Source organism: Serinus canaria, chromosome 6 (assembly GCF_022539315.1).
Source record: "Serinus canaria isolate serCan28SL12 chromosome 6, serCan2020, whole genome shotgun sequence".
Lineage (NCBI taxonomy): Eukaryota > Metazoa > Chordata > Aves > Passeriformes > Fringillidae > Serinus > Serinus canaria.
In genome coordinates this window covers 23,057,277-23,070,052 of record NC_066320.1, presented here as the reverse complement: position 1 = coordinate 23,070,052, position 12,776 = coordinate 23,057,277, and the positions used below count along the sequence as shown (strand labels likewise).

Sequence of the window (12,776 nt, the reverse complement as noted above, 5' to 3'; positions counted from 1 at the left end):
AAGAGAGTAAGATCATTTTACAGTCAGCAACCATCCAAAATCCAAGTGTTGAGATACTGAGACACAATATCAAGATATTGAATCACTCACCCTTGCTCAAGCAATAGTGCCTTGGGCTGGTCAGAAAGGAGAAAGGTTTGCCCAGGAACCTTGTCACAGCCGTGCTTCTTGGTCAAGATCTCTTTGGGCAATTTTGCAAAGCCACTGATGTGCAGAGAGATTAAGAGAAGAACAGCAACTCCTACCATGCTGCAGCTCCAGTTCCATGTGAGATCTGTATGGGACCAGCACCCATCAGGACTCCCAGTCTTGTGTTCCTTCTAAGCTTCACTCAGAATCATAAAACAAGAAGGCACCACAAATTACAGTCTCTTACCCTTCAGAGATGAAAAACAGAGGGTGCATTGAACTAGTTTAAGATAATGAGAAAATAAATTGAGCAATTCTTCTTTTGCAAGTTGCAAGAAATTAATATCATCAGTGATGTTTTGTAAAAGCAATTAGATTCTTAAAGTTCTATTTTATATTTGATAATCTGATTCTATTTGGTGTGCAAAGACAGAAGTCATTTTGATTTGGGATACTTCAGTACATTATAGGCACCCATATATTTCCATCTTCCAGAGACTTTTTTTTTTAACTTTTTCTTTTTTATCTCAATCTCTTTATAAGCTGCCAATTTTTTAACCTTTGAAAAATACCAATTCTTAACAATTCTTATGTCTTCAGTTAGTCTTCAAACAGCCCTGGAGAAAAGCAAGGTTTTATTTAAAGTACTTTTAGCTGAGTCAGTGAATATTACAGATAGGCAGATCAGAGATGAAGCTGTGGCTTTCAAAACTCTCACCCAAAAGCCTTTCCTTTACCCTCCTCCTCCCAAAAGCTTTAGAAAATGAGACATTTCTATCTTTCTCCTGACCAAAAGCCTGGTCTGATGAACAAAAAATAAAATCCAGGATTTCTTTCATTCCAAAACAGTATCCCAAACACTCTTGCCACCAAGCTGCCATTTCTCCAGTTCATAACATTTAAGTTACCCAACCAAGGAAAAGATAAAACCATGGAGAAATTTTCCTTAAGCAAAAGATGTTTACCGGAAATCTCCTTTACTTTTCAGCAGGAACCAACCCAGAGCAGGGATCACATTTACACCAGGGCTCTGACAAATGCCTGTTGAGCTGCAGCACTTAAACCACTTGCATTTTAAACAGCAGTTTGTCAAGTGATACTAATTATTTGGGAGGTCTCTGCTCCTAGAAACGTAAATATTTCTTTTCATACCAATCACATTTTCTTTCCCACGTGGTGCCTCCAGCAGAGACTGAAATTAAAATGGCTTCTTTGTGTGCCACAGTGTGATTCGTGGCTCAAATCCCCTTCTACTCTTGCAAACAGGGGAGAGCATTCCCTTGGGGCTCTGCACAGCACCTTCCCATCCCTGCTTTGTAGGCAGAAGCCTCCTCTCCACAGGTAGAGAGCTCTCCCAGGATCAAACCCATCCACTTTTCCCGAGGCTGTGCAGCTTCCCCCTGGCTGATAACACAGATCTGCAGTAGGGATTTGCAGTAGCCTGAGAATCACTTGAACTTCATACAGCAAGCTGAGGGCTCAGCTGTGAGGGAGCACTGCAGGGAGCTGACAAACAGGCTCCTGCAGGAGTCCGAGCCAAGAACCCACAACCAACTCCCAGACCTGCCAACGTGCAGCTCAAACTCAGGCATGTGTTTCCTTCAAACTCCCTCCTGCTTCAAGAGACACTGCTTGGGCTCTGCTTTAGCCAGGCCACAAGCCTCAGAGTTTCTTGAAAAACACAATTTCAGTCCCACCCCAGAATCTCACAGCAGGTCCTGCTTTTACTGACGAGTCTATTGGCCAAAACCTTGCAGTGTTGCATCCACACGGCGCCACGTGGCTGCACAGCAGGGCCTATCACAGAAAATCTGGCAGTGTCAGCCTGAAAAGGGTTCATGAAATCACAGCAAGTAACCCAGAGACTTACCAGAAGTGAGACTAAACCAGCATTTTCAGAATCACACTGAGCCATCTGCAAGACACTTGTGGGAACTGTCTTTTTAGGGTAGGCAAAGATGGGATCAGCCTCTGCTATCCAGGCAAACCTTACAGAAAAGTCACAGCCTTCCTCCTTGAGACAAGTGTTGGGTCCTTTTCTGTTTTCCAGAGCTCATCGAAGTCTCCTGTGAGCAAGCTGCTGAGCTCTGGGAGCTGACCCAGCATGCCTGGGAAAGTCACCTGGCATGGCCCTGCCCCACACAGCCTCTGTGCAGGACCACCCTGTGAGCTACAGCGTGATGGGGCCAAGTCAGACCATGAGTATGAGTGTTACTTGACCCCTCCAGGTTTCCTCTCTGTATTAGGATCTGTTTACTGGAATAGGCAGAAAATTAGGTAAATTGCTCCACAAAAAGGAGCTGATTTTCATAGCAAGGGGCCTTGGTTTAACACAAAGGTTTCTCCTGAAGAAAGTTATTTTAACTTGATGGAGAGGGCAAGAACTTCAGATTTCTGCCGATGCTGGCTGTTAGAGGAGAGGCAATCAGGAGCACACTGTATCATGTTCATGAATGTATTTAGCTTTTATTACACAAGCATTTTACTATTTCCCTTCTTCTTTAAAACAGAAGTGCTATCAATGTGTCTAATGAAGAAAATAAGTTCATGCATCCAATCAATTATGTCTCACTCTGAGCCCACCCTCTTTGAGCTATCAGGCCCATGGTAAATCTCAGATGAACCAAAGGATTCCTCTCCTCAACACCACCAACTGCAGTCATCTGAAATGTTATTTTTAATGACAACAAATTACAGTGTCCTTTCAAGAGACAGAGTCAAGGAACAGAAATACTGGTGAGACTAACTCGACAAGAGCTACAGAGAAGGTGACTCTGACTCATTTTGGACTCAGAGAAAAACATTTTCAAAGTAAAACATTGATTTAGAGGTGAATAGACAAGAAGAAAAATGAAAGGACAACAGTGGTCAAAGGAATCAACCCCAGAGCAAAGCTCAGGGACCCACAGGGCTGAAGCATGTGCTCCAACCATGGGCACGTGCACTGCCAAGCTGGTGGCTCACAGCCACACTCCTACAGCTCAGCACCCTGCTCTGTCATCACTGACCCCTGACAACTCCTGAGAGCAAACTTTAATTCCACCCCTTGGTTTGCTTTCACTTTACAGGAAACTCCCTTTCCTTTGGGGTTAATTTTTAGACTGTTCTTGATGCAACCCCCTGCACATAGAGATATCATTAAAGCAAAGTACTTTATTGAAACTAAAGCAGCCATATAACTTTGGAGATCATATGTATAGAGATAACCTCTTCTTAATTCCTGCTTATGTCTGCAATGGTAATCATATTTATTTGGTAAATTTATTTTGTACTATTAACAATATGAATGTTCAGGCTGTGGGAGTACTTGCTTTGATTAAGTATGCAAATGATTCCCTAGAACATGTCAGTAGACCCTACAAACCTTCCTGAAGAGACACCTGCTGCCTCGAAACTAATTGAATGATAGATTAATATAGCACACATAATTCTTAAGAAAACAGGAGAAGTAAGGAAGAAGTGAAGAAGGATCAGAGCTAAGAAGGCATTCACATAGAGGAGGGAAAGGAGCAGTCCAAGAGGAGACAAATGAGACAACAAAATCTGACAAACAACATTCACTCCCAAGGTCCCACCAGAACAGAGTATCAAAGCTGACAGAAAAGTTAATGAGAAAATGCCATGAAAGCAAAGGACAAAATGAGAACAGGAACAGCCTTTGCTTTCAGCATTGGAGCAAGATCCCTACACTCAAAAACTGCCACAGCTAATGAAAAACTCATTTGCCTTTCATAAATAAAGCAGTTTTCAAGTATAAACGTGGTTACCCATAAAATCCCCACATACAGAGATGCTACACTTCCTGTCACAAGAGTTGTCAGCAGCAGATAATGCTCTATTATCTATGGTCACCTTGGGACACTGGCAGGTGACACACAGGTCAGAGGCACGCACCAAAATAATCTCTGGAAGTTCCACTTTCAGCAAATGCCAACACTGTTTTGGCACCCTGCCCAAGGTCTTCTGCACCAGTTAATCCAACCCTGAACAGGATTAATTCCTCATACACACAGGCTCTTTTGCTTTCAGGGCTATATGGCAATTGCTGAAAGGAGAGGGGCTTTAGAAACAACCTTTGCTCCTCCGTCCTGTATTAGTTCTCAGCAAGCAAAGGAGGAGATGTTCATCCCTTATTGAGTCTGATATCATCACCGGTCACTCCATCAAATAGCAAGTTACACCAAAATCTAGCCAATAACTCAGAGATTATTAGAATAAAATCAACACAATTTGCAGAGAAATCTCACTAGCAGTTGGTGCTGTAAGTCTTTTATTTTTTTTTTTTTTTTTGGTGTTGCTGTTTCTTATTTCTTCTGGGATACTCTAAGTTTTAATTAGGTGTAAGAAGATGGAAATTATTAAACTAGAATATATGTGTGTGCAGAGAACAATGCTGTTTAGTGATATAAACTGCAAGGGTAAATTATGGTAATTGGAATGGTTATTGCAGTACAGGCAATGAATAGACAGCAAGACACAAAGCGTGGGGCTGATCTCAGCACGTGCATATAGACACACCATTTACCACTCTACAGGGAATTCAGAGAAAGAGGAAAAATAGAGCTCTATAGTGCAAAGTAAGAGTGAAAGAAGTTGCATACCATAGCCATTTTTCACTGGGGAAATGGCCTCCACCCTCTGCTCTTCCCCAAAGCTCTTCAGCCACTGCCATGGGGGCTGAGGCTTCCACACAGCACCCGAATGTCCTGTGGATCTCCCACCAACATATGTGAACAAGACCTGGAAACTGTTTTCCAGGAGAACAAAATGTGGGGGAAGGATCATAGGAGAGCTTCACACTCTTTTGTACAGGAATAAATGAACAGCCAGGAAGGAAAGGAATGTCCATGGAAAATGAGACCCCAATGAAATGGGAAATGAATCCAGATAGCCACCCAAAAACCTATTGCCATGCATTGAGGATGAAGTCCTGCTATAACCTAATTCCTGCTTCCTTCTTCCATTTTGCAGCACACAAATGTGGCTGCATTGCTCACCAGACCTACACATGGGAGATATAAATCTGGTCATGCATAACCCTTATGTGGTCCTCTGCATACACCACACAAAGACACACGAGCTATTATTTATATTGTATTAGAGCTATTATTTATATTGTATTCACAGCTTACAGAGCACCTTCTGCAAGCAGCTTAAAAACTCAGCCCTTCCAACTGAAAATCACACCTGTCAATCACCACCACCTCCTGGGCTAAAAACCAGACATACCCTCACTTGAGACTTCTTTGCAATTACATGGATGCCACACAATTACAGTTTGGAAAACGTGACATGAGATACCTTTTCCCCTGCTCCTTTTAAAAATGATTCCACAGCAAAATTCTGATGCATGTCGGTGACATAATTAAAGTGAAAGTGAAACAAAGCCCTGCAACTAGTGATTTATTAATAATTACCAGTGATAGTAGGGTAGTTGTTGAGCAAATGTGCAGCTAAGCAGACTCACATACGCCCTGCACGTGGACTAACCCACAGTGTACACTCTAGCAAGTCAAAGGTCCTCTGTAGAGATGTGCATGTGCCATCATAACCTCTGCATGCCTACCTACACTGAACCCCTCTCCCACACAGGGCAGCAGCTTCCTTCCTTTGCAGCAGCAAACCATCACTTTGGGTCAGTTTGGTTCTTAGTGAAAGAGACATAAAAATTACCCAGGTGTTTGGGGATTTTTTCCTTTAGACTGAATCTCATAGATTTGGCCCCTAAAATCAAGAATAGGATCTTTTACAAATAGCAGCTCACTCATGGCCATACGAGGCATGAGAAACTACTGCAGCAGATGCAAGTTGTACCAAATACATAAGAAGAACTCAGGTATTATGGCATATGCATCTATTAGACATTTATTTCAAGCACAATTAGCTAGCATGTAGTTTAATATAATTACTTAATAAACTCTGACTCTGTTATAGGAATACTGTGGTATACAGTCATTCTTGTAGAAACCAGCTTTCTGTGAATCACAAGGAACCATATCAACATTTCCTGTTTAAAATAGTGTTAAGCACTGCATATATAGATATTACACTTCAAATAGTAAGTAAACATCCTGCCCATCAAGGTTGTGTTGCCTTTGAACCTCCTATTTTTACTTTTCTTCTTGCTGCGTAGACTGCTCTGGAAAACACCACAAGGACTTCTACAGAGGGTGTGGGAAAGCAAGAGGGAATGGGGAAGAGGAGCAGATTCAGTCACAGTGCCAGGCAAAGGGACATAGATGGAGACTGCCTGAGTGGGTGTCAGCACTGCCCAGAGAACAGTCCCATGGCCCAACATCTCAAGCCATCAGATGACTCCTTTCACAAACAAAGGTGCTGCTCTTCATGGCACAAGCCATTGGGGTTTGTTTGGTAGTGGGGAATAAAGTCAGAAGTGGAGCTCTCTTAGGAAGCTCAGGTAGCTTTAGTGACAGTAGCTAAAAGTTTATTTTTCCTCTCGGGTGGGGTGGGAAATTTTCCTTCAGGTGACTCAGGGGCCATTCAGCACCCACCATCTCCACCTTAGGGCAGATGAGCTCTGCAGCCACACATCAATGGGAAAGCAGCATTTTCACCCAGGGAGATGCCTGTGCACGTGAGCCTGTGTGTACCTCACTGTTTGGTTCAAACAGGATCAGCAGCACTGGCTTGCAGGACTTCACACAGTAGAGCCAAGCATCAGTGCGGGTCCAGGGACATCCAGTGCCACCACCATGCCCGTGCAACCCCATGCATGACATGTCACCCACTCGTGGCTTTTCTCAAGCCAAAGGACGTTGAGTCTCCTCTATCCAGCAGGATTGCTGTGTATCTTGGCTGTTTGACAGCAGATTTGTGAGTGAAAGGGAGAAAAATGATGCCAGGTGTTCCTCATGACAGTCTGTGTGTGGTTGTACTTGACTACTGTAAACCTACAATCACAGAATCATTAAAACTGGAGAAGATCTCTAAGATAACCAACTCCTAACCAGCCCTGCCAAGTCCACCACTAAATCATGTTCCCAGGCACCACACCTACATTCTTTCTCAACACTTCCAGAGCCAGTGATGCCACCACTTCCCTGGGCAGCCTGTTCTAATGCCTGACTGCCCTTTCAAAGAAGAATTTTTTCTAATATCCAATCAACACGTCTCCTGGCACAACTTGGGATCATCTCTTGTCCTTATCCCTTGCTACTTGGAGATTAGGCTGACTCCCCTCACTAGACCCTCCTTTCAGGCAGCTGTAGAGAGTGTTAAGGTCTTCCCTGAGCCTCCTTTTTTCCAGGCTAAACACCTCCAGCTCCCTTAGCTGCACCTCAAATGATTAACCCTTCAGACCCTTCAACAGCTCTGTGGCCCTTCTCTGGACTCACTTGATTACCTCCATGTCCTTCCTGGACTGAGGGGCTCAGAACTGGACACAGCACTCGAGGTGCAGCCTCGCCAGTGCCCAGCACAGGGGGACAATCCCTGCCCTGCTCCTGCTAGCCACACTATTGCAGATGAAGGCCAGGATGCCAGTAGTCTGGGCACACTGCTGGCTCATGTTCAGCTGGCTGGCAGCCAACACCAAACCTCTGTTCTTACATCAGGGCACCCACAGTTTTTAAAACAAACAACCTGATTTTATGATGTTTTTGACAGGGTGCCTCCCTCAAGAGCCACTCCAGGAGCTTTTATCTCAATTAACTTTTATGACCCTGACAAGGTCAGGGTGTGCCCAGGCAGAGGCAGGGACCCAGCACCCAGCTGTGGGCACAAGTCTCAGGAAAACCTGCTGTCTCCCCAGGACCAGCTCAGCAGAGCATGAGCAGCATCTCCCCACCTGAGCTAATTTTCAGTGAACAGGTGCTTGTAAAAATCCCACCTCATCCTTGCCACATGGAGAGGTCACCAGAAATGTCTGAAGGACACTGGTTAATTAATTATCTGTGCTATCGAAGACAAAGATTGTCAGTCCTAAGGCTATCAATACAACTCCTTTCAGCATCGTTACATTCACTTTCAATTCAACTTATGAGAAATGGATACAGATTCTGTTCTCTTTCCCCAGCTATTTTGAGACATATCTGAAACACAAATATTCAACAGAAAGATGGAACTGGAGGAACAGTAGCCACAGACAAACCACAAGTGCAGATGTAGTCTATTTTTGCTAAATGTGCCTTTGTAGCATGATTTTTTTAAAATATAATCCCTATTTTTTTTCAAGTATCACTGTGCTGAACAAAGCAGTGCATCACCTCTGTATATAACACAGCCTGTAGCCCCTCTGAAGAGGAAAATTTGAGTTAATTACCCACATCACCTCATTAGTCTCCATCTTCCAACAAATAAAAATTAAAGAGAAGAATGCTTGCTGGAGTAGAATCACTGAAAGGCAGAAGTTGCAAGATTGTTGTGCAGTCCACTGCCAGCTGCAGGCAGGAGAAGGCCCCAACAGGAATACCAAGCCCCTGGCACACTCAGGAAACATATATATTTTCTATTCTTTCACTGACTTTTTTTAAAATTCATTGAAATAATGCTTCAGAGTGGAAAAGGCACTTAACTTACAATCACAAGAAGACAACCAGAGGTTGTTTTTTTTCTCTCTCTCTTTTTTTTTTTTTTTTTTTTTTCCTGACCCAGCAGTACAATTATTCTGCATACTGCATGCATATCATGAGATTAAATAAGAAATAAGGTCAGGCCACAGAAACTTCATAACACAAACAATGAACAAATAAAAAATCTCTATCATCTTTCTAAATATCTTCGGGGAGAGTCATTTACTTCCTGACTATGCCTATTTGTTCCTTAAACTATGGGGTTTGGACTTGGTAGAAAATATGAGAAGAATCAGGGCTGTAATATGAAGATTCACAGTGTAACTGTATATTCCTCATGTATCTCTATTCAAATCAAGGATATGATATACTCCACAGCGCTTTACCTGTGTCTTCCATATCCATGTTTACTATTGTGACAAGGAAGGGCCTCTGAAAACCCCATTCACACCTCACTGAGCATGCAGTGCACTACATCCAAACCCACACAGAACATTTCAGAGCACAACACAGGGTCAATGCTAAGGACTGCAATATTCCCACAGAAGTATTAATTGTACGAGATTTGTGCAGGCAAGGACGTGTCTCACACTGCACCTTGTCCACAGATGCACATTCTGCTTCAAGGCTGGCCTATGCAGGGCACTCCGGTCCCTCTCCAGCTCCTCCCTCGCCCCGCTGTGCATCACCCAACAAACCCAGGGAGAGGGCTGCACTCAGAGCCTCAGCTTCGTCAATTCCCTCCGACATTCACTCCAAACCTTAGCAATTCAGCTAAGAAACTGCTGGTGGGAAGGAGAAATAAGGTGACTGCTCAGAGAGCCCTCTCAGCTGCCTGGCAGTAACCTTGGCCTCGGGGCTGGCGTTTCCCGGCGGGGCTGTCACCCAGCGCACACAGACACACACGGACACGGTTACTTCTCCTTCAACCCTGACACCTCCCAGCAAGCCCGTCAGCGCTGTCCGGGCAGGTAACTGCACCTTATCCCCGTGTCCAACCTGACGAGCCCCATCCCAGCCCGGGCTTCCTCCCGGGCCAGCCCCGCTCCTGGGCCGGGATGCTCCGGGAGGAGAGCCGGGCAGAATCCGCATCCCCGACATCCCCCGCCGCACCTTTCCCAGCCGCCTCCCGCGGTGGCGGGGCGGTCGCTCCTTACCGTAGAGCAGGTTTCTGGTCACCTGCCCCCCCATGTCGGCGCAGCCCCCGCCCGGCTCCGGCTCCGCTCCGCAGTCCCCGGCCCACGCGGGACCCGGCTGCCCCGCGCCGGCAGCCTCCGCCCACACCCGCGCCTCCCGCCGCGGCACCGGCGCTCCGAGCTGTCATCTTTATTTACATAAGAAGGAGGAGACTTCGCTTCCTGAAATAGCTGCCGGCGTTTCACCGATAGAGCGTGTCCCCCCTCCCCACGCACAGCGCGGAGCGCGGCAGGCGAAGGCACCCACGAGCGGTGCTGCCGGCCCGGCTAAAACCCGGCGGTACCCGGAGCCCCGGCAATGCTAAGAACAAAGCGGGAAGCACCTCTGACTCCACGGGGCAAAATAAAGCAAACAAAAATTAAGAACTCATTTATAAAACCAAACGACTCTGGCCACGTGAAACTTTCGCTGGCCACTGCGAAACCCTGGAATAAATTAGAGCGGGGAAAAAGAAAAGTTAAAATTTATTACCAGACATCACCACACCAGTTTTCAAACGGCTTTTGCAGGTTAATTAATAATTATTTCATAGTTTTATTAATATTAATAATTATTAACTATTTAATAAAGAAGTGCTCGAAAGGCAGAATGGTTCGCCACAGACTAAAATAATCAAAACATTACCCCCCGTAAACTCTTTTGTGCGGGGCTCGCATGCTCAGCCCAGATACAATGCTTCCTGCGCTCCAGCTCATTACCTCTGCTGATGGATAATGGCCAGCGTTAGAAAAAGCAGGGGATGCCGAGAGCGGTGCAAGGAGGTGCGCAGGGACCGCAGCCAGGGACGGTCCCTCGGTTGCTCTCTGCATCCCGCAGTTCATGCAGGAGCTCGCTCGTTCCCTCCTCTCCATCTCCAGCACCGCACGCCCCTACCCGCTCACTCCTCTCCCTGCATCTCTCCTGTCCACTGCTCTGTGGGTAAATTAACACAGCGGGCACCGAGCTGCCACAGCCAGCGCCGGCAGATCCCAGCCGGCTCGATGAAAACCAGCTCATGCATCTTTGCTGCGCCGCAGTCGCTCCCCTCTCTGCAAAGGAGCGGGAGTCAAACTTGTGCAGCCGCCAGAGCAGCCCTGCCTCCCAACTCTTACCATGATGTTGGGCAAATCCTGCCATCCCACTGCCTCGAGTCTGCCACCGGAAAAAAGGGAAATAAGATTTTCTCTTGCCTGTGTTGTTAGGATTATTTGCTTAGGATGTCTGTGTGCTGAGGTCTCAGCACTTCTGGAGGGAAAAAAAAAAAAAAAGAAAAACAACAAAAAGAAAAGGGAAAAAAAAAAAAAAAAGCAGTGCAAAAAAAGCCCAAGCCAAAAAGCATAGTCAGGGTGTTTGCACTAGTGCTGCGTGCTTGAGGAAAGCTGTGTCCAGCATTTTCAACCTGCAAGAGGAGCCTCTCCCGAGCCCTCCATCCGGTCACCACTGCCGGCTCACCCCTGCTCCCACCTGCCCCGCCGAGACGCGCGCCCCCACTCCAGAGCCAAGCAGCAGCTCTTCCTCAGCTGAGCAGCACGCAGGCAGCACTCTGCTCATCCCTGCCCAAAGTCACACTCTGCAGAGCTCATGGCAGCTTCTTGGCAGAAGAAGAATCTTGCTTTTTTTTCCTTCTATTTTTTTTCCCCTCCCCAGATGATGCTGCATTTACAGCAGCAGCGTGTGGGGTGACAACGTGCCCTGAGCACCGTGGTGAGGCCCCTATGGCCCCAGTGGGTGCAGGACATCTCTCAGGTCACACCAACCCATCACAGCAGCCTGCTCTGCTCCCTGGCTGCTGGGGACCCACAGATGCCACAAGGACACCGCTGCTTTCATCTTCTGGGGGGCACCTCACCCTCTCAGGCAAAGGGTCCAAAAATTTACAACATCAAATACCACATTTCACTTGGAGGAATGAAAATTGACTTGGACATTCAATCCCAAGTTTTCTCCCTCAGTTTCTCATTTCAGCTCTGCTTTCCATCCTTACCTTAATCTTGCTACAGCTCTGTGAATAATTGACTTCTTGGTTCACTGCCTCAACCAAGAGATTGCTAGAAAAAAAAATATAATTTCATGTTGGCCCAAAAATGAATGCTTTGTGCATCTCACTGAACAAAATGTTTCTTTAATTCAAAATGAACCATTTTATTTTCAGAGTTATTTTTACCTCATTTTTTCAAGTTATGGTCATTCAATCCAGCTCTGAAATGATGTCCTTAAAAAAAATATAAAATTAAGCCCTTTGTTTTGAATACACCAAAAGGAAAAGTGTGAATTGCTATCTTTTCTGATTATTTTATTTTTTCCAACTTATTGGCTTTGTTTGTTTGTCTGAAGGGGAGGGTGGAGAGGGCAGACTGCCAGAATGAGTCATCCTGTTTGGCAGAAAATTATAAACAATTTCAATTGATTTTAAAATTGGGGTTTTTTTTCCAAAAGAATCCAGCATCCCCTCCCACCCCTGAGCTTCCCCCAGTGCTGTGGAGCAGCTCCTGGGGAACACGGAGCCTCAGAGCCATCCACAGCAGTAGAATGGCCTGTTCTGTGACAATTCCTTGAAGCTTATTTGCCATATGGCAAATCTTTCCTTCATAGACACATCACCCTGAAACTTACTGCTGATTTGTTCTGGCCACCTCCAAGCCCATTTCAGACCTTATCTATTCCAAATTACTCCTCAGTCTTTCATGTTTCAGGTTCTCCTCTAGACAAAGGGAAATCCTTCCCATTGCCCTGTTCCTGTTTTACAGTTCTCTCTGTCAATACACTCCAGGTCCCCTTGGGCTGTTTCTTTGTCCTTGTCAATAAGGATAAGGCCTCCCATTTTGGCATCAAGTATAAAAATCAATAGCATCACCATTTGCACACCCTTCTAAATCACTGACAAAGGTACTAGATTGGACCCAACAAAAACCCAGCCCCTAAATCCATTTCCATTCATGA

The 12,776-nt window shown here is 45.6% G+C and overlaps 1 protein-coding gene across 2 annotated transcripts in view; it reads right to left on the bottom strand.

Moving 5' to 3' along the window:
* NEURL1 (neuralized E3 ubiquitin protein ligase 1) overlaps window positions 1–12,776 on the bottom strand; it is a 140,870-nt gene that overhangs the window by 71,729 nt on the left and 56,365 nt on the right. The window contains exon 1 of one of the 2 annotated variants that reach the window (XM_050976489.1): window positions 9,818–9,943. The exons of the other annotated variant lie outside the window; for it this stretch is intronic. Within the exon in view, the coding sequence (XP_050832446.1) occupies window positions 9,818–9,851 (34 nt within the window). The 5' untranslated portion in view covers window positions 9,852–9,943. Of the gene's footprint in view, window positions 1–9,817; window positions 9,944–12,776 lie in introns of those variants that run through there. 2 annotated transcript variants of the gene reach the window in all.